The sequence below is a fragment of the Onthophagus taurus genome, chromosome 6, assembly GCF_036711975.1.
Source record: "Onthophagus taurus isolate NC chromosome 6, IU_Otau_3.0, whole genome shotgun sequence".
NCBI lineage: Eukaryota > Metazoa > Arthropoda > Insecta > Coleoptera > Scarabaeidae > Onthophagus > Onthophagus taurus.
The window spans coordinates 2,334,423-2,356,370 of record NC_091971.1 but is presented as its reverse complement, the minus strand read 5'-3'; the positions used below and the strand labels follow the sequence as shown (position 1 = coordinate 2,356,370).

The window sequence follows — 21,948 nt, the reverse complement described above, 5'->3', positions numbered from 1 at the left end:
TATTAGGCTCTTTATATCAAAATTACGGCCTTGATAATTTTCCAACCGGAGAAAGAAGTTGATCTGGATCACTTTACACGATTTCGTTTACCAACTCCGTATACTAGAAACCAGATATGGCGACCTTAAAAGTTTATGAGTTTAAGTTCAAGAACAACATGGGCGTCGGCGAGGACATTTTTTGGGTATAAAATAACCGAGTGAATGGTTTTTATTCGTCATTCGTCCACTGTTTTTACAGATCGAACAATTATGAACTCCTTAGTAAGTATTAAATTCCTTTAATATTACGTCATCTTAAAATATATGATTAAACATTAATTTTTATTATAGGTAATCTTCGCTGTTTGTTTGGCAGTAGCCTCCGCAGGTCTTGTTCCTGTGGCTCCACTCGCAAAGACAACAGTTGTAGAAGGTCCAAGTTCGAGTGCTTCGGTTGTAGGTCCCGATGGAAGCGCAATCGTTTCTGCTCAACCAGCCGGAAGAATCGTAGCTCATGAGAATGTTGGTGCTGCCGCTGTTGGATATTCTGCTCCATTTGTTGCATCTCCAGTTGTATCTCATGGAGTTGCTTACGCCACTGCTCCAGTTGTATCATCATACGGTTACGCCGCTGCCCCTGTTGTACCATCTGTTGCTTACGCTTCAACTCCCTATGGTGTTGCAAAAACTCTCGTTGCTTCACCAGTAACCGCTTCCGGGTATCCAATTTTAGCACCCGGATCTGGTTTGGAAGGTCGATGGATTCCGGATATTAACGAAAAATTATACGACGATGGATCTTATAAAGGAGAAATTTATTAAAAAAAAAGTTGTGATTTCTTTAATTTTGTAAATATGCGATGACGAATAAAATGATCATAAAAAGAAATATTCTTTTTTAAATTGTTTCAATTTTTAGGATAAAATTTATGGCTTCTTTTTGGTAGGATTTATGTAGATTGAAACGGTCGGTTTACTGAGAACGTAAAATTCGAAGGCGGGCAAGGAAAATTGTATTTGAATAACGTTTTTGGTCTGTGTTTTCTAACAAAGGAAACGAACCAAAAATCGAAACCAATTTATAGGTGATAAAATGAAATATTGTCAGTGTTTTTGCAACATTATTAAAAAATACTCATCAACATTATCACTGTTAAAAGTGAATAGAAGATGTAACAAAAAATTCTTGAGCGACTTTTGTATTGTTTTCCTTGAACAATGGACGTTGAAGAGGCGCATGGATCCTATTGTCACGTCCGAGTTGTGATACGCGACTCAGATTTCGTATAAATGGGGGCGACGACGCCTCCAGTAAACGCCCATGAAACGCTTCAAACTATTGCTTTGTTGATTGTTGCTCCCATCAAACTTACATATTGGTATCTACATTTTATCTAAAATTAAAAACCATGCTTTTAGTTATATCTTTTAATTTGTTTACTGAGACATAGATAAATAAATTATGACTTATAGTGGCGGACAAAACTCTACATAAAGCATTGAAATACAGCTAGTTTTACACTAGCACTATCACTAGAACTAACACAGACCTAGAACTAGAATCATTCGGGTTTAGCCGTCTTGAGAGACGTGCGGCTAAATCTAAAATACTTTTATATTTATGCTGTTCCATAATTCCATCAATGAGTGCCAGTTTTCCTACACCAGATGCTGCTATCGCTCTCCAAACCATGACACTAACTTCGCCGCTTTACAGAATTTTTGTCCGACCATCACTTCCAAAAAGGTTGCACTTCGACTCATCAGTAAAAAAACCTTGGATCAGAAATCCGTTTCCTTGTCGACATAAGATTGAGCAAATTCTACTCGAAGACAGCAATTCTTTTCTGAAATCACTGTATATTGACATTACAAATCTTTTTAATGACATCTATCGGATGACACTTAACTTAAACTAAGTTCTGTCAAATTTGACATTTAATAAGTAATATAACCTAAAAATAATTTTTTAAAATTAATTTAAAAATCTAACTTAGTAGTTGTATTTTCATTTTACAATTTGCATATAAAGTGCAGAATTAACGCGTGCGCAAAACTGATTTAACTTTAAAAAAAAAAGGAATAGCTTACACTCCATAAGCCACCAAAATTCCATCTCTCTTCCTCTTGGATCGTTATACGCGAACAAAACTACCTCTCCCCACATTTCCACCATTTCCCCCCCTGATGGGGACGGTTGACTCCGTTTATTGCCATAACGGGGTGTTTATTCAAATACTCTCCGTAAGCGAGCAATTTATCTTTGGAACGTGTCCCTAAAAACCAAAACTATAATAACGAAAAAAGCGAAAAAAAAAGAAAATAAAAAAGAAATTTTAAATGGGTTAAACACCCCAAATAACGAATCATAAAAACTTAAAATCATTAAATTTTCTTTTTTCTCTTTAAATTTTTTCTGTCGTTGTTTTAAAAAAGGCTCTTTTACAAAGAGACTTTTAACTGAATTGACATCATTACTCGCCGTTCAAACGGGGGGAATGGTTCGTTTTGAAATGCGCCGGGATAAAAAAGGGGACTCCAAAGATTCGTCACACAAACGAAACTGCAATATCAATGTATCATGGAAATACTGGAATTTCAGGGATTAAAAAATCGTCACTAGTGGCAAACTTTATTAAAAAAAAGTCGTATAAAAGCGGGGGTTGATGAAATGAGATCGATACGATGGATTCAAGAAAGCGTAGATAACGCGTTCGCTGCGATAAAGAGAATGTCTGTTATGAAAATTAATTAAGATAAGTCAATTTTAGTTAGTTGCGGTCGACAGAAACTTCAGTGGCTACTTTTTTTTAGTAAAACTTGCAAAATTGATTATGAAAAGTTTTTGAAGCGATGATAAACTTTGTAATAAAAAAAAATATAGGTACAGCGATGAAGTTTAGGGGGCGATTTTTTGATAATGACGTTTCTAAACGTCAATTAAAAAAATCACTATAAATTATAACTAATATAATATTTTTAAACTTTATTTATTATTTCTTTATTAAAAATAACTTAAACTGGTAAAAAATTACTTTATTTTATTAAATCGTGGTCAAATTTAGATGGATTTTAAAAATTTAATATAAAGTGGGGAATTTAAAAATTACTAAATTTAGGTTGGCAACAAAAACATTAATTTATTTATTTTAATTAATTTTTTCTGAAGAATTATTTAATTAAAGGCGTGTTTAGACGGATTTTGCATTAATATATCAAACATTTCTTTATTGACCATTATAATTGATTTTTTGAAACTTCTTAAATTTGACAGAAAAAATTTTATAACCTCAAAATTGATTCAAAAGGTTCAATGGTGTTTTCAAGAACGATTTATGGAATAAGTTGAAGACTAATTGAAGATAAGTTAAATCTATTATAATTTATTTCATTAAGTACTCATTAAGCGTGACCATAACTCTGTGGGAAATAAAATAAAAACCATTTCAACAAATACCATGAAGTTAAAAACCTTGAAATTTACCTTCCGGTTCTCATTCCCATAGATTATACATAGACAGATATATTTAACATAATTAATTGTTATTATTTTGTATTTTAGATGAAGAAGAAACGAATAAAATCAAACAGAACCAAGAAAATGACATAAGACGACATGGAAGAAACTTTAGATGTTACAATCCTACTTTCTTCTTTAAAGAAAGTTATCGAAACCAACGATAAAATCAATTCAGATATATTAAAAAACACCCTAACAAAAATCGCGTTTAAAAGCGATAAAATTTCTTTCGATCAACTAAACGAAATCAAGCGGGATCTTGAAGATATTTTCAAAACCGCCGAAAGTTTCGTCGCTTCATTAAGGGTAATAAATAAGGAGGAAAACGAAGAAGAGGAAATTATCCTGGAAGCACCCGAAGAGTTTAGAAACGGAAACGAACCGAAACGATCTGAAACGTACCGTGAAGAAGGCAACAACGACCAACGGCAACCGGAAGTCACATTATTATACACCCAAGAGGAAGTATCCTGTGAGAACCAAATACAAAATACGTTTACAAACGATAACGTAACACAAAAAGAATCGGGCGATAAAGATGAAAATGTTTCAAATGAAAGGTATCGAAATGATAAAAATAATGATAAGATAACGAGAGATGGTTGTGTTATTAGCAGTGTTGATAAAGTAGGCGTAGTGGCAAAACCTGATTGCTACTACCGCCTCAACGAGTTGTTGTTGCGACCTTCGCCAATCCATCAGTACGTTCTAAGCGGTAGTCGTTCTACGAATATTGTTAGTATCGAAACGAACGAGGACGAAACAGGTGTCGCGAACTGTGCAAGAAATAATAGTGAATTTAATAATTTTAATCAAAAGGAATGTACAGAAGAAGAGGCTCTTAAAGATATTGAAATGAGTAGAATAAGTAGTAATGAAGATATTTTGGAAGAAAAGAAATCTGTTAAGTGTGATATGACAGATGTTGAGCTTCCCCCACCATTAAATGTATTAATACAAGAATCATTTTTGAATCCTTTTTCATCGGAGAGCAAGGTTGAAGAAATTAAAGCTACAGAATCTAAAAGTGTTGAACTTCCCCCACCTTTAGATTTGGTGACTCAAGAATCATTTTTGAGCCCTTCGAAAACGGAAGTTAATGGGATGAGTGTAGATGATTTTTTGAAGGAAAACGGAAAGAAATTGAGAGAGTATGAAAGCACAGGTGTTGAGCTTCCCCCACCACTAGATTTATTAATTCAAGAAACATATTTGAATCCGCTTTGTTTGGAAGGAAATGGTTTAGAGGGGGAACCTAATAAATCACTTTTAGATCTGATTAATTTAAAAATTGATGAGTGCAATCTTGGTGCAATTTTAGAAAATGATTTATATGTATTAGATGAATTAAATTTAGAAACAATTAGGGTCGATAATAATGAGACTGAAAATGAAGAAATATTAATAAATAATATGAGTAGTACTATAATCGAGGAAACTAGTTTATTAGAAAATTTAGACGTTTTAAATCAAGATGAAAATGAGAAATTTACCGAAATAAATGATAATTGTAATCAATGTGGCAACGAAAAAAGATTTTTTGATATTGAAGGCAATGAAATTTATTTTAATGTTTTACAAGAAAAAAATTTAAGCATGGAAGATTCGATTTTAGATAAAAATGATTCATTATGTGAAGAATTATCAACAAATTGTGATGGAAATGTTAAGGACGAAGATAACATTCCCATTAAAATTACCACGGAAACAACAAAATCCCCGAGAATTTTCGATTTACCCATTATAGGTAACCACAACTACTCGAACTCGATTATCTCAAAAATTGCACTGGAACAATCCCAAAATAAACTCGATGAACTATTAAAAATGCCCAAAAACAACCGAAAAGATAAAAAGAACAATTTGAATAACTTGAATAACAACAACTCATCTGACGCATTAAATTTAAAGCAAAATCAAGAAAATCAAAACGAATATTTAAACGAAGAAAAGATTGCCGATGCTAAAGAAGACATTGTAAATATTGAAAAAATTAATAAATGTATAAATTTAGATGATACAATTACTAAATTAAACCTGGAGATGCAAAGGAGCGCAGAGATCGACGAATCACTCCAGTTGAAGGAGGAGGGGGACGCCTGCGATGCCCAGCGATCGATTGACGCCGCCGCCTCCACTTGCGTCCGTTGCGCACACGCGGACCAGTGCAGTTGCCTTCCTGCCACCGAGGAAGATCGCGCTCCAAGACAACACAACAATCGTTTACATCGCGATCATAATTTAAGTGAAACAAAATCAGAAGAACACAACAACTTAACTTGGTCCTTTAAAAATGGTCGTTTAGTTTTCGAAGATGTCGTCGCCGACGACGAAGAAACATCCGGACCAAGCATATTAACAAGCAAAAACGTTAATCCAAAGAATAATAACGAAAAAGGTCGTTTAAAGATTTTAGAAGAAAAATTAAAAGAGGCCGGGATAACAGATGGAAAAAACGAATTAATTTGTTTGAAAGGGGACAAAGAAGAAGACATAGGGAATAGTATCGTCACATCTTCTTCATCAGATGAAGAGGAAGATTTTTTTCCATCTGATTCCGAGGACGTAACGTTTTGCGAATTTAATTCGCAAAAGCCGATTATATTTTTTTATAACGAAAATGACGAGTTAGAGGAGGAAGATTACGAAGAAATTTTCATAATGAGAGGTGATAATGGCCATCAAAACGCGGAGCAACAACAACAACGTAAGCTTCATAATCCCGATAAAGAAAATCTTAAATCGTTACTTAAGAAACCTGGCGGAAAAAATACCAAAGAACATCAACAAACACAATCGACAACGAAAAAGAATCGCGTTGTTTTTAACGAAACGAAAAATGAATTCTTCGATGCCGATTATATCATTTTGATCCGTGAAGAATGTGAATACGACGAGGAGGAAGATGATGGTGTTTGTACGTGTAATCAACACGAAATGGTTCGGTTAACGTGTTGCGAACCAAATTGTAATTGCAACGTATACGGAGATGGTTATGACACTACACCGCCAAGTCCTAAATTTGCACCACCTTTGGAGTTTGTGGACGCGGTTACTTTGAGTCCACCGGAAGAATACAAAGATATGGAATTGGAAGAACAACAATTAATTGCTTTGCAACAACAAATTGCACTTAGGGGACAAAGAGGAGCTGTTTGTAGAGAATGTAGTGCTTCGCATGACGATGATGGTAAGTTTTTTTTACAATACTTATTTCTCAATTGAGTTGAGTAAGAAATATTTTGAAATTGAAATCATTTTCATAATTTTGACGTTTCCTAAATCAGATTATAATGTTGGTAGCACTGTTTATATTTCGAATTAATTATTTATGAAATGTCATTTTGACATAATCTTTTTCATAAACATTTATAACCTCCCAAATTGATAGCTGATTTAAAAACTTGAAAAATAAAACCCAATTTAACTAAAAGAATCCTTTTTGTCCTTCCTGCTTTTATACTCCTTTTTTTTCCACATCCTTTTTCATCGAATAAGTAAACTAAGAAAATATACTACCGGTGTAAAGATGTTATTTGGCTTCACGAAGGAACGCGCCCGGTTTTTCGTGCCCGTTACCCCTCTTCACGTTTAAATCCGCGAGTTTGCAACAACCGGAGAGGAACGTTTCCGTTTCCTGCAACCTGCAACGTTCCCCCATTCGACACCCGAGCTTTAAGTGAATTTGCGTGTAATTAGACTGTCACTAGAAGGTTACCTATTACAAAATTACAACGTTACCAGTAGTTGAGACTTCTCCTTTTATTGTGTAATAAACTTAAACTTGTTTAAACATAGTTGTAAAAGGCTGTATTAGTGGCACATTAAATCCTCCAAATGCCATTTCTGATTGCATTTTCCGACGTACACAAAATCATCGACATCATCTGATTTAGTTTTTGGCCGATTTATGGGGTGATGATATTGAAGAGCCTTGGCGTTCCGTGTCTTTAAATCGCGCTTTTATACGGTACACAGTTGCTATTGAAACCCCACAAGCTTCATCAGTTCTCTAAATAAGTTATCCTTGAGGTTAAGGGGTAATAACATTAAAATTCTTACTTCATCAAGAATAGTTTCACTAAATTTTCATTACTTTGACGTAAATAATTTAAAATGTTCATCAACATCATCATTGCTTTTCTATTCAGTACCTTTTTCTTTCAATGAAAACATTTTATGGAAATTCGTTTTAATCACTCGTTGTACACGTTTATATTTGATTATTAATACACGAAGGAGCAGGCACCTCAGAGTACAATTTAGTTTGCCTTTCAAATTATCCCGTACAAGGTTGAGCTGCTGGACCACAGTAATTATTTTCAAACCTCAACCGCCTTCTATAGGTCATGTCGTTATTTCTGGGACTCTCTTCGTAGTCTCAGTGTGTACCAAGGGTTAAATCGCATTACATTTTAAAGCGTAATTTCCATTGGTAGCCCAGTAGGAGAAGACCAACTTCAATTCAACAGCTTGATTTTAATCGTGATTTAATCTTGTAACTTTATGTGACGTCATCATAAACCTTAAAATTATCAATTTCCAATAAATCGACTGCTAAATGTTGTATCGTGCTTCATTCTTGTTTTTAATGTTGGTAGATTGCGTAAATAATAAGAAAAAGTTTATTCTTTGAGGGTATAGTAGTTTTTAGTAGCTTTGTCCACTCTGTTTCTAACCTTTTTCAATAAGTTTGCCCATCTGGTGGATTGTCGTGCCCAGATATTGATAGCTGCTGACCAGGGTTAGAAGTTGACAATTACATTTGATGTAGATGTTATCCATCTCTCCCTCTGTCATAACTTGACTCTTCACCTTATTCAACATCATGCCCCTCTCCTTTAGAGTTTCTGACCAATTACAATTTTCTCTTTGAGTCTGCGATGAAGACTACATCATCTGCATATATCATAGCCTGACACATGATCGGTCTGAGGTTGAACATTATTATTATTGCTGCTTATAGAAATCGTGATATTCAGATCTAAATAAATCTATCGCGATCTTTTCTCCATAAATACAATGTTGTATGTCAGTCAAGATGGAAAAATTCGCTTTCTTATAATATATTAATTATCAAAAAATTAACAATGCCAGAATTAAGGAAACGTTCAGATCAATATCCGGAATATCATAAATTAAGCACCGCGAAATTATATAGATAACTCTGAAACTGTTCATAATTCCTAAATGAATGTTCAGAATATTCACCATTTGTGGGCATCGATAAATTTAAAGTACATGGAATTCTATGGCGATCCAAAATATCGTTACAATCTCTGATTAATGGGCATCTGAGTTCACAATCAATAATCGACCAGCGTTGGTTAGGTAGAAGTTCGTATTACATCTTCAATACGATAAAACGAATGTAATAAGTCATGTAAGGAAATTTATGTAAAAATAATGGTTTGTATTTGAAGCTGAATCCACATTTTTCATTCGAGCGTGTAACACTAGAACTCGAGTTCTCGTTACAAACATCCCTAACAGATACAAGATATATGTATAGTATTCGCGAGTTCATTTACAGTAAATTTCACTTAAGATACAATACACAAAAATATTATTCCATAGAAACCAGGATGTACCTACTTAATTTGTCACACATAAAATGCAACATGTCAATATAATTTCATATAGTTCAATAAAAATATACAACAATCTAGCGCTGAACGACTAATAAAACTAGACTAACACTAGACCTAGAAACATTTCGTTTAGCCGTACTTCTCTTAAGACGACTGGTAGGTGATAGATAGCGCTAGTCAGCATAAAATATCACTATGTTGCATATTTTTATTGAACTAAAACTAGAACTAATACTAGACCAAGAACTAGAATCATTCGGGTTTAGCCGTCTTGAGAGACGTGCGGCTAAATCCGAATGTTTCTAGTTCTCGGTCTAGTGTTAGTTCTAGTTTTGCACTAGCACTATCATTAGAACTAACACAAGACCTAGAATTAGAAACATTCGGGTTTAGCCGAGTGTCTTAAGACGGAAACTCAGAGTTATCATAAAGACGTCACCGTTTACAAGCAAAACTTTTCTTTTGCAAAACTGCCCAATACTTTTAAGGTATGTTACATTTTATGTGAGAATGCAAGTATAGTTCGTTTTTTTTCTATAATACTTGTCAATGTAAATTTTTTAGGGTTTCTGTTGGTATTATCTAGGACCCTTATAAAATTTATGTTATTTTCCTGATTTTTAGTAACATTTTCAGTAACTAAATAATTGAGGTTAAAATACTAATAAATTTTTAGATAAATACTTCAGAAGATTTTAACCAAGTACATATTTATTGTAAAAACGTGCTACATAGTAATTAAATAGAACAAAACACCTTTTGTAGGTAAATAAATGCCAAATACACACCCACAACATTTTTTTATGCACGTTTTCTTTTTGAATAACGAAAGCTTAAACGTCAGCAGAGTCAAATAAACGTCAGTGTGACATATTTATTTCAAAACATCATATAACAAAACTTCCTGTTAGTTTTGCCAACTTTACAACAATTTGACAGGTATTATAGAAAAAAAATGAACTATACATAGTAGTTTCGTAACCATGGTTACTGCATTTATATATTTCGAGTTATATGAAATTCCCAGTATATTTGTTCAAAACAAACATCATTTTTATTGATTCTTGTAATGAAAATAAACAAAGAGAAATATATTTTGGAGACAATTTTCTTGGAAAAATGACAATAAAGATGTTTCGAATGAGTGGTCCTTCAAGACTACACAACAACACAATGGGCTAAAATTACCATAATTATTCGAAGCAGTTATGTTTTTTGTTTTTCATTTAGACGAATTGTTGATATATAAAATACCGTTATGGTATTGTCCAATTACAATGAGTGTATTTCTTGAATCATAATAATTGGACCAAATAACTCCTTGAATTAATGAAACTTAAATATTATAAATCTCATCGTTTATGCATAAAAGGATCTTTTGCAATAAAACCGTGATTCATATCGCAAATGAACTCGACTATTTAATTGGTCGGCAATTACCAACGACCTTGATATCGTTAATCGCCAAAGATTTTTGCTTATTTACACAGTAAAACGAAGGAAACGTTCTGCCACAAACATCGCCATTATTTTGCGATTTTAATTGGAAAATTTTCAATTACTTAACCTGAAACAAGTTTCGATTTACAATTCGGTTTCCCCCAATTTTCTAAAAATATATTTTCCGCTACGCCGTATAATATGATCTTGCAAAACTCTCGGAACGATGAATATCGCGGCGGTGTTTACGCGAAAAACGCGTATTTTGGATCACCTCTCCTGGAAAGTAAAAATATCGATGCCGAGAATTTTTAACCTTACAAAATATACACGTACCGAAAAAAGAAATAAATAAGAAAATAAAATACAAAACAAAAAACTTTAAACGTATACAGTAAACACATCTTTCGTTTGCGCTCGATTCGACAAACATTTCATCGCTGGTACTTGGCCAATTTCAAAGTTCAAAGCGCTTTATACCGAGTTTCTTTAGCTCGATGTCGCTCTAATTTAACCAGGTTTGAATATTGAAGTTTTCGTAACGAAACTTTTTATAAATTGTAAAATAAAATTGTATGTTAGAAACGTTTTAGAATTGGGACATAAATTCGATTCATAGGTCATGGTCTTTCTAAGAATTTGGTCAACAAAAAACATTTAGAATGCAGCTCACACGTTCACGTTTTATAACGGAAACTAAACATAAAAATTCATGTACTTACACCGTGTTTGAAGTCTGTAAACGTTTTTATAATCGAATTTGTGTAAGAAGCAACTTATAATAAGAAGAAATATTTAGATTTTTAATTTTGGAGGAAGCATTGGGGAAAACGAAGTAGGTTGGTAATAATTAAACTATTATGTCAAATGTCAACTATTATAAAAACTTTATTCGAATAGGGCACAATATTGTATTTTTGTGTAGATAACTGCTGTTATATAAAATTTTTAATAGTGTTTTGTCCCATCTTGATTCTTAAGCACAGGTTTTTTCAAAAAACTTTAAAGTCATATAAAAGAAGTCTTCAGACGCACGGCTAAACCCGAATGTTGTTTCTAGTTCTAATGGGATAGTGCTAGTGTAAAACTAGAATTAACACTAGACCTAGAACTAGAAAGTATCGGATTCTGAAGAAAGAAAGTGAGGTTAATAAAAATCGCCGTGTTGACATTGACGTTTGTTGAAAGTGAGGTTAAAGAAGAAAATGTTTTCTCCAAATCAGTTTGGATTTAAGAAATAAAACTTCTTACGATTATAAAGAAAGGTTTTGAGTTATATCAGACCTAATTTCAAGTTTCCTCGGTAAACACTTTTCTTGATACGTTTCTTCTAAAATTGTCGATTTGAAAATGACGTTTGTTGAAAATGAGGTTAATGAAAAAAAAATAGTTTTTTCCAAACCGATTTGAATTTAAACAATAAAACATTTTTGCAGATTATAAAGTAACGTTTTAGGTTAGATTACACCAAATTACACGAAGTAAATAATTAATTATTATTAAAAACTAATAAAATAAATAAGACACTTTTTTACTAATAGATGGCGCAACTAAATTAAAATTATGACAGATCTGTGAGATTTGATAGTAGTGATAGTGTTAGTTCTAGTTATAATTGTTATACAGCTCTAGACCAAGAACTAGAATCATTCGGGTTTAGCCGTCTTGAGAGACGTGCGGCTAAATCCGAATGTTTCCAGTTCTAGGTCTAATGTTAGTCCTAGAGGCAGTGCAAGTGTAAAACTAGAACTAACACTAGAACTAGAAACATTCGGATTTAGCAGCACGTCTCTCAAGACGGCTAAACCCGAATGATTCTAGTTCTAGTTCTTGTGTTAGTTCTAGTGACAGTGCTAGTGTAAAAGCAGAACTAATCATCAAAAATATTTGAAATATCTACTACCATTCTTGAATAATTCGTCATTTTCTAATATATCGGAGGGTGTTCGAATACGGATTTTATATACTGTATATGATACAACAAACGCTATTTACTCTAATTTACGCAGAAAATTACCACAAATTAAAACATTAAAATAATTATGCTAATGGTTTCCTTGCATCTAGAAATCGATCCATTTGAAAAATTCTAACAGAAATCGTTAACATCCGGTCTAAAATTGTTTCATAACCCCAAACGCTTTGCAGTTTCACTTTCAAATCTCGTTGCTTAGCTAATAACGTAATAACAACGCGTAAAATACGTCGGATGTTGTTGTTGTTGTGGCAGTTTAACGCAGTTTCGTCTAATTAAATCCGCAAAATCTCTCTGATCGTCACAAGTGCGGAGGGTATAATATTGGAACAGAACTGAACGGAGGGCTTTTGCATCGGAGCGCCTCGTTATTTACGAGCTCCATTTGACTGTATATACTCGTACCAATTATCGTTTAAATGGGTCTCGATAACTAGTTATAACTTGTTAATTAAATTTATTATACACAGTTTATTTAATTATTTATTAATAAAGAGAAAAAATTGTTTTTAAATATTTTTTATAAAGATAACATTCCAAATTTATCACGTTGCTTTTTTTAGACAATGCGGACGACTATTGTTCATTCGCGATATCTTTTCGTAAATATGTAACAGGTGGGATAAACGGGGTTACGATAACGAGCCCGTTGTGACTCAGTTTCGAGTTACGTATGCGGTTTTTCGAACGTTTTTATTTATCCGTGCTACGATTACGACGAAATATCCCGTAGAGATAACATCCTTTTTGTACTAGAAAATGTTCTCTTCGGCCAGGATATTCTATACCCCCGCGATTAAAAATATTACTATTAAAGGTACTACTTACTTCATTTCACTGCCATTACAACCCATTAAAATGTACTCTGCGAAAAAACTTTAGTTTAGAATAACCTAAAAATGATATGTCAAATACATCTTAACCTAAAATGTCAATGTCATTTTCTCATATTACGAAGTTACTTTTTTTGTGTTTCAAGTGAAAACCGATTTCCCATTCGAATCTATTTATTTTTAATTAATTAGTAAAACAAGATTTCCCCGGTAATTAACTTCGTAACAACGTACGAAGGTAAAATTGGTTCGCACGGTTATTGTAGTCGGTGGGAAATAAAAAGAAACTTTTTAAAAGAAGAATTTTTTTATTGTTGGTCTACATTAGACTTTTGATTTAGTTATTTTTAACAAACCGTCGTCTTTGTTGTGTCGGAAAATACAACCGGGTTGGTTCAACCCAGTTAAACCGTAAAGCGACGACGACAAAAGAGGCACCTAATCGACCGGAAACACGCCAAAAATCATGTACATTAATCGATTTGAAATTTAATTCCGGTTACTACAAAGAAGAGGAAAATATTAACAATAAAATTAAAAATAATTTAAGGTTAAGTTTACGTCACTGTCACTTTATTTCAAATCTCCATAGCAACGACAGTGCGTTAACACCTAAATAATAAAAGTTCCTAAAAAACATTATTAATAATATAATTTTTATTTATTTTCTTTCACCAATTAAAATTACATTTCAAGTAGCTTTCTATCTCCGGATTTTCTTTGTAGTAAGTTAAACCGATCCAATTTAGAAACTCTCTCGCACAGGTGTTACCCGACTGAATTTACACGAAAGCTGCTACCTTAAAGCCTCCCAAATAGCCCCCTTCGACTTCGTAAAGCTCCACCTTTAGATATGCAACCTGTTGTGTGCAGGCTGCATTCTAACGATGTCAAAGTAGGTTCACCATTATCCCTCTTGAAACGTGTCCCTATTTCTTATCACCACCACTCCAAGATCCGACACCCTTTTATCCTTACAACTATCATTAATCGATTTTAATCTTGCACCATAAATTAAGTACAAGCATGATATTAAGTTTTATTTTAGGAGAATCATTATCGGATAACGAAGAAATCGTTGAAACACCATCAGATGAACAAATACGGGATGTTGAAGGAAAAGAGAAAACCGATCAGAGCCAACAAACCACCCCTACAACGCCTCCTGCAGAAGGTTTGTTTTTAAAACTAAAAAATAAATGCTATAAAATAAGCTTTTAAAACTTTTTAAATTAACTTTTGCTTCATGTAATTTAGATGACTATATATTTCGTACTTCAAATTTAATTAAACGTGGTTTCAAGCAGGAAACTCGTTGAATCGTAGATGATCGACTTGATTAACAGCTCCCTTCGTGGAAATGTGGGGAAATACCACTTAAATTTATATTATTGTTTTATTAACTTTACCCAACATTTTCGACAAACGTTATATTTATTTTTTTTCATAAAAGTTTGAAAAGGTAATTAATCATCTATCATCGACATATTATATTGAACTAGATTCTCGTCACTCGCCATCCCTGACGGGTTTTCGAGTTAATCTCTTAATAAATTGCTCATATACGACCTGGAAGCGATAAGCACCCCACGTTAAACTTGGACGATTAATCTCCGACGGTTTTTAGCCGAACGAACGTTACGATACACAATCACTCCACGGGATGGTGGGTGTAAAGTTTGAAACGAACCCGGAGTTACCTTAAAAATCTCTCGCTTCGCTTGAAAATAACATCCCTTTATAGCACTCTCTACGGATTGCGCGCAAAATTGATTTAGTGACCTTCCCAAATCGTTTTAGGTAGGTTAACTTTTAGAAAACAAGTTATATTTAACCGCGTATAGCTTTTTAAAGGGGTGACTACAGGTATAAACTCCCCCACAATTTCGCTACAGGTATAAAGTTCGCCCACGTAAAAAAGACGAAAGGTATTGATTTTCTGAAAAAGGACATTGGAATTTTATTAGGATGATTTGTTTTAATAATATAACCTTAGTTCTCTCCTGCGAAATATGTTGTTATTAAAATAAATAACTTTGAATTTTAAAACATAACCTCTTCTTGTATCTTGTCATTAATGTCAATTTGTCGTTAAGTCAAAATTGTCTTTGGTTAGATATGAAGTTCGTTTATATTAATAAAATGAAGTTTTCTCGCGTAAACGATTTTTATAAACAAAAATAATTTTATTTAACGTTTTAAAAAATATTTGTTTTAACTGAGTTGATTACAATTTAGTTTAAAATACTTATTTTTATTTTATTAATTTATTAATTGTTAAGATGATCTTGAACGTTATAACCTTTATATCGTTTTAAATGACATCTGTCATAATCGTCTTTGGTTAGATATGAAGTTCGTTTAATTTAATAATATGAAGTTTTCTCGCATAAACGATTTTTACGGTTTAGTTTAAAATATTTTTATTTTGAGAATTTAAAAATTGATATAAAACAAACCTTTAAGATGATCTTGAATGTTATAACCATTGCATCGTTTTAAATAATATCTGTCATATCATAATCGTCTTTGGTTAGATATGAAGTTCGTTTGAAAACGCGACAATGTCACCACACCATAAATGATAACTGTCATTATTTCTAACCTAATTTTTTATATAATTCATCAATTTTTATTGTTTTATGATTTATAATTATATATTTTTTCTTTTTTTCAGAAATAAATGATGAAGGTCAACGTTATATTTTAGAAACGGTAACAATGACGACTGTTAGTGAACGTCAAATTATGAAAGAGGCCGAAGAAAAACCACAAAGTCCTTCACCTGCCCCTTCTATAACACCTAGTGTACCTCCTAGTGGATCTCCTATTAGCGGAATTTTAAAAGGGGGTCGTTTATGGAAACAAACAAGTACTGAAAATAATACAATAACTAATTTAAATAAAAACCAAGATTTACACCAGGTAAATTTTATTATTTAAGGAAAAAAAAGTAAAATAAATCAATTTTTTTTTAAACAGTCTGAAAACATAACATCAGATGACGAAGGAACAAACAAACGCTCTGTACGTTTTATCGAATCTAAAGAAAATCAAACAACACCGAAACAAAGGGACGTTTGCGATGGCGCGCCAGATGTTCAAGTTCAAGAAGAAATGGCTCATCAGAAACCGGACGAAACTAAAGAAAGTTCTGTAATTAGTCAAAATCCAAACGAATCGACGGAAATGATGCTCACTTTTAAGCTCGGTAATCACGTTTTAATTTCGAATAACAGTTTAAAACCGAATTCAGCAGTTCGGCAATTATTTCCGTGCACAAAACCGCCAGGAAAAGTCGAAGAAACGGTAAATAATCAATATTTGGTTACTGCGGAATCTTTGAAGGCATTCGAAGAAGCAAAACGATCGAAATTACCCCAAATTATTCAAAGTGGGGATACCGACGAATCAATTAGGTTGGTGTGATAATTAATTTGTTTAAAATTTCAAACCTTTTTAATATAATTTTTTAATTTCTAGACGAGCTATTGAACGTAACACTTTACGGAGATCGTTAATTCGTGGTGATCCAAAAAATAAAAAATTAACTCAAAAAACCGATAATTCCCTCGTAGAAAGAATAAAACAACTAACCTGTGATGTAGATGATAGCGAAATAGTCACTAATGTTGTAGATGAACTTCAACAACAACAAAGAGCTAGTCCTCCAGGTGAAGAAGCACGAAATTCACCGGAAGTAAACGCAAATAAACACATGGGTCATGTTGATAAGAGTTTTTCCCCCTCATCATCATCAACGGCAAGTTCAAATTCTTCAATGTCTTCGACTTATAAAAAAATTACCGACTTATTTTCAAAAACTAAACCAGATATTCAAAATATCGATACGAAATTGCATTTAACAGCGCCGGATTTAGGAAATGGAACGAGAAACGAAGAGTTTGTACAAGATACGAATTCATTGAAAATAAATCCAGCGACGGAATCTAGAAAACAATTTTTATCAACTTTGGTTCCTTTAACAGCTTGCGTTTCCGGAATTGGTTTGAATGAAGATTATTATCATATTAATAACGGACCGGAAGTTATCGGGGATAGAACGTCGATGGCGAGTTCCGTTGGAACCGAATATAGCTTAGAAGATATTGACGAAGTTTTAAGAAAAGATGAAGAAGAAGGTTGTAAAAAAATAGCACCCGATGTTATTGCAGGAACTCCATCTGCATCCGAATCCGGTGATGAATTAGCAATGTTTGTTCAACAAGACGCAGGAAGAATTGAAAGAATTAAAAAGAAATATCAACCAGAAACTACAGAAGAAGATGACGAACATGATGATTACGGTTTTAATCGGCGACCGAGTGTACGCGGAATTAAACCAAGATTTGGGTCAACAACTGAAATTCTTCAACAAATTCAAAATCAAATGCAACCACCAAATAACACACCACCAAGAAATCAAAATCAACAAGTAATTTGGCCGTATTATTCGGAAGCAAATGTTGAAATGAAAAGAAATCCGCAAGTTAATTATCCCATTTATCCAAATCAAATAAATAATGATGATAAACGTGCTGCGGCCTATGTACAATATTCAACTCCATCTAGACCATCTAGTTACATCGAAGAAAATTTATATCAAAATTGCACAAATCAGCGTTGTACACAAATAAATTATCGTAATATGAACGTAGTTTATCCCTCATCAGTTGTTCGAATTGGAAGAAATTCACGACCTTTATCTCCCCCACCACAAGAAGTATCAAAAAATTATCATCAAACTATGGTTTATATTCCTTATAATCACATAGAAGGTTATCAGCATAATTATTATAACACTCCAAAAGAATGTTACGCTCGCGTTTCAAATCAAAACCAAATCAATAAGCGTTACATTGAAGCGTACCGAGTTGAAGATCATTATTCAAAACCTATTTTACGCCAACAACAAGTTGTTTATCAACAAAGAAGTGAAAGTCCTCAATTTCACCAATCAACCGCTCGATCAACTCAAACGCCCTCTGTCGTTTCATCATCAAATTATTCGATTTATCCGCAAAGATACGCGACCAGACCTTTACCATCAAACGGTATGGTGTATCAAGATGGAGGGGTTTATCCGAAAATTAATCGGCACAGTTATCCGAGATATCCCCCTTCTTCCGATAGTTTATCGTTGACAGATTCGGACAGTCAACATTCAAAATGTTCTATGCCGAATTCTCCGACGAAAACGAATTCCACTCGGTTCACTGAAAGGGGTGTACCTGAAGGTGCCGCGAGCGTCAGTCCTCAGGATTGCGGCCAAATGAATAATTCTTCTACAATGACATCTCCGACGTCGCCTCAAAATCCGCAAAAACCGATGTTTTATGCTATGAACGTTTGACCGGAGGAATAGTTAATAAATATCAAGGTTAAAATTCAATATGGAGTACCCAAGTTGAGCGATTAACAAAAATGGATAAAATTTGATTTGATTAGGCGTGATTAAGGAGTGGGATTTAATTTAATTTGTTTCGGTTGGTTTTTGGATTTGTAATCGAGATTTTAATTTTTTTTTTGAGTTTAAGAAACCAACCTCTTAAGTTAATTGGGTTAATCATTTCTGAGTACTCTCAAAATGTTATTTTGTTTTTTATTTACTTTAATTAATTCCTATCTGTGATAATTTATCATAAATTCATTAAGATCGCTGTAATTTAAGTAAATTATTAATTATTGTTGTAAAACCTTAGGAAGTAGGAAAATGTTTCAGGACGACAAAAAAAGGCAGAACACTTAGGATTTTAAATATAAAAAAATAATAAATGCAATGGATGAAGAATTAATCAGTATTGTAAAAGACAAGCTCTCGTCGATAATAATTAAAAAAGAACGACTAATTAATATTATTATTGTTAAAAAAAAGCTATATTATAAATAAGTATCTATTTAAGTAGAAATTTTTGTTTTTTTTTGTTTTGTTAAAAAAGCTATTATTAATTAATAGTCATTGTTGCCAAAAAAAGAAATAAATAATGAATATACAAAAATATATTTAACATTACCAAAGTATTATTATGATTACGACGTACTATGCTAGAAATAATGAATGTTACTGACCAAAAGAAAAAATTATCTCCGTGTACATTTTAACAAAGGACAAAAACAAAAAAAAACGGTGTTTTTTATTAACATAATCTTAATTTCCATAAAAAAATTATTTAAATAAAAACATTGTGATTCTAAGATTATTTTAATAAAAAACATTTTATCTGCATTACTGAAAACAAAAAAAAAGTTTTAAAAGATATATATCTATAAATATTACTAATTCTTGTATGTGGGAAACTACTAATTATTAACAAATTGATTGATTACACAAAAAAAGAAGAAATAATTAATCGTATGTGCAATTTTTACATAATTATTAGTTTTTTCTTTAACGATAAAAGGACTACGTAAATACTAGTACAAAAAAACTCGAATTTCAGAACGGAAATAACAAGATAAAATTTGAAAATTAAAATTGAATAAATTTATGCATATCTTGAATTGTGAAAGGGGATTAAACATCTTTTAACAAAACATTGCACATCCGATGGTTTTTACTTTTTTAGTCGACGACGAAGTAAATGAACTTTGTGTAAGGAAATTGAAACGAAAAATGTATATTATAAAATAAACTATTTATTTATGAATACAAAGAATAAAGAAGAACTTAAAGAAAAAAAACAGTGAGATTAAACTAATGTTAAGCATAAATTAATAACAATAAAAGAATAAAATGTACGGTCTACTTATTTTATAGAGACAAACAAAAATCTCGCAGCAAAAGCGAATTGTATTTGTTAAATTATAAAAGAAATTCGTTTATAAAATTTTTTTGCCCATAATTGAATATAAACGCGGAGGAATTTATTAATAACTAAAAAAAACTAGTTTTTATATGTGTACGCGACCCGTAGAATTTATTTTGTTGACTTTTTTACTCGTTTTCAGTTTATTATACATTATTATTGTCGTTTTTCATTAAAAAAATATTGAAAATATTTTATCCTGGCGTTGTCGATCTATCTTTACATAAAGAATCGACTTTCAGACATGTATTTAAATAGAAATAAAAACAATTATATAAAAAAAGCATTGTTTATATATACAAAAAATTAATAGGAATCAATTTTGAATCTGAAAGGACTTCTATTATAATCAAAAAAATGATGTCAAATTAATTAAGTGGTTGTTAAGGGTGGGTGTGAGTGTGCTTACTTTAGAAATACTTAACGGGCATCAGTGTCAATTAAACCGCAATCAAATAAAGAAAGAACCACGTGGCACGTACAATGACAAAGGGCCACTTAAAGTTGAAAAAAATCCTAAAATCACACTTAAGCAGTTGTAAGAAACATTACGAAATGGGTTTCAGCTTAATATAAACAAGGAGTGTATTCGACAACACCTTGATGGCCTCATGATTAGATTAAAACTAATACGTTTTGAACCGAAAATTTCTGAATAATCAATTTCTTGGAAAATTGTTATGAACCTAGTACCAATAAATCAACTAAAGCTTGTACTATCCAATAAATAAGTCCGTTTTGAAATATATATCACTCTTTGTTCTTAAGATAAAAAGTATTACAGTTAAATAGCAATTTTTGCCAATTATTTCGTGTTAATTTAAAAATTTCTGAAAAATCCACATCATGGAATTTTTTTATGAAACTATTACAGATTATCAATTAAAGCTTCTACTATCCAATAAATTAGTCCGTTTTGAGATATCACTCTTGGTTCTTCAGATACAAACTTTTCACTTGAATTAGCAATTTTTTCACACTATAATTGCCATTACTAATTACTACAGAAAACTTCATGCTATAATTAATGTTTGTAAACAAAACTAACCCTACATAACATTCCTTCACGGTATAATTGACATTTCAAAGTCGTGTAGAAGATTGTTTGAAACTTTCTAGGTCTAGTATTAGTATTTGTTATTTAGAGCTGACGTTACGAACGGGCCTTATAAATTATCATGTACAGCAACGCTTTTGCAATTACCTGCTGATCTATCAAAATAAACAACAACCTAGCCCTGAATCACAGTTAAAGCTAGAACTAATACTAGACCTAGAGCTTCAGACTTAGTTCAATACAAATATGCAACATATCTTATGTTAACTAACGCTACCTACCACTGTCATGTTGCATTTTATGTGGTAGAAAACTCCCTGTTTCTATTGAAATATATTTTTGTATATCGCGCTTTAGGTGAAATTTACTGTTTGAATTTGACATTTGTTGACAGTGAGGTTAAAGAAAGAAAAACGAGGTTAATAAAAATCGCCGTGTTGACAATGACGTTTGTTGAAAGTGAGGTTAAAGAAGAAAACGTTTTCTCCAAAACAGTTCGGATTTAAGAAATAACACTTCTTACGATTTTAAAGAAAAGTTCTGAGTTATATCAGACCTAATTTTAAGTTTCCTCGGTGAACACTTATTAAAACGTTTCTTCTAAAATTGTCGATTTGAAAATGACGTTTGTTGAAAATGAGGTTAATAAAAAAAAAAAAATAGTTTTCTCCAAAACGATTTGTATTGAAACAATAAAACTTTTTGCAGATTATAAAGGAACGTTTCTGGTTAGATTACACCAAA

At 32.3% G+C, this 21,948-nt stretch overlaps 2 protein-coding genes and 1 long non-coding RNA gene across 4 annotated transcripts in view; 2 read left to right on the top strand and 1 right to left on the bottom strand.

The window, feature by feature from the left end:
- LOC111424825 (uncharacterized) overlaps positions 1-19,340 on the top strand; it is a 30,965-nt gene extending 11,625 nt beyond the window's left edge. For both annotated transcript variants that reach the window (XM_023058518.2, XM_023058519.2), the window contains exons 3-7: positions 3,545-6,692; positions 14,390-14,515; positions 16,019-16,266; positions 16,324-16,760; positions 16,825-19,340. In XM_023058518.2, coding sequence (XP_022914286.2) covers positions 3,599-6,692; positions 14,390-14,515; positions 16,019-16,266; positions 16,324-16,760; positions 16,825-18,694 — 5,775 coding nt within the window. In that variant the 5' untranslated portion in view covers positions 3,545-3,598 and the 3' untranslated portion in view covers positions 18,695-19,340. The remainder of the gene's footprint in view (positions 1-3,544; positions 6,693-14,389; positions 14,516-16,018; positions 16,267-16,323; positions 16,761-16,824) is intronic.
- On the top strand, positions 181-871 carry LOC111424826 (uncharacterized). The gene is made up of 2 exons (XM_023058520.2): positions 181-264; positions 334-871. Exons 1-2 carry the CDS (start codon positions 205-207, stop codon positions 802-804), a joined length of 531 nt encoding a protein of 176 aa, XP_022914288.2. The 5' UTR covers positions 181-204; the 3' UTR covers positions 805-871.
- LOC139430316 (uncharacterized) lies at positions 1,995-21,926 on the bottom strand. The gene is made up of 3 exons (XR_011640787.1): positions 21,486-21,926; positions 13,337-13,373; positions 1,995-2,258 (listed from the first exon to the last, which is right to left on the bottom strand). It is a non-coding gene; the product is annotated as an uncharacterized lncRNA (long non-coding RNA).
- Positions 21,927-21,948: the final 22 nt, after the last annotated feature.

Bases quoted from the DNA above. Each gene is read 5' to 3' on its own strand.
- LOC111424826 (XM_023058520.2), top strand. From the start codon at position 205: ATGGTTTTTATTCGTCATTCGTCCACTGTTTTTACAGATCGAACAATT. The intron at 265-333 runs GTAAGTATTAAA...TTTTTATTATAG, and splicing joins GAACAATTATGAACTCCTTA to GTAATCTTCGCTGTTTGTTT.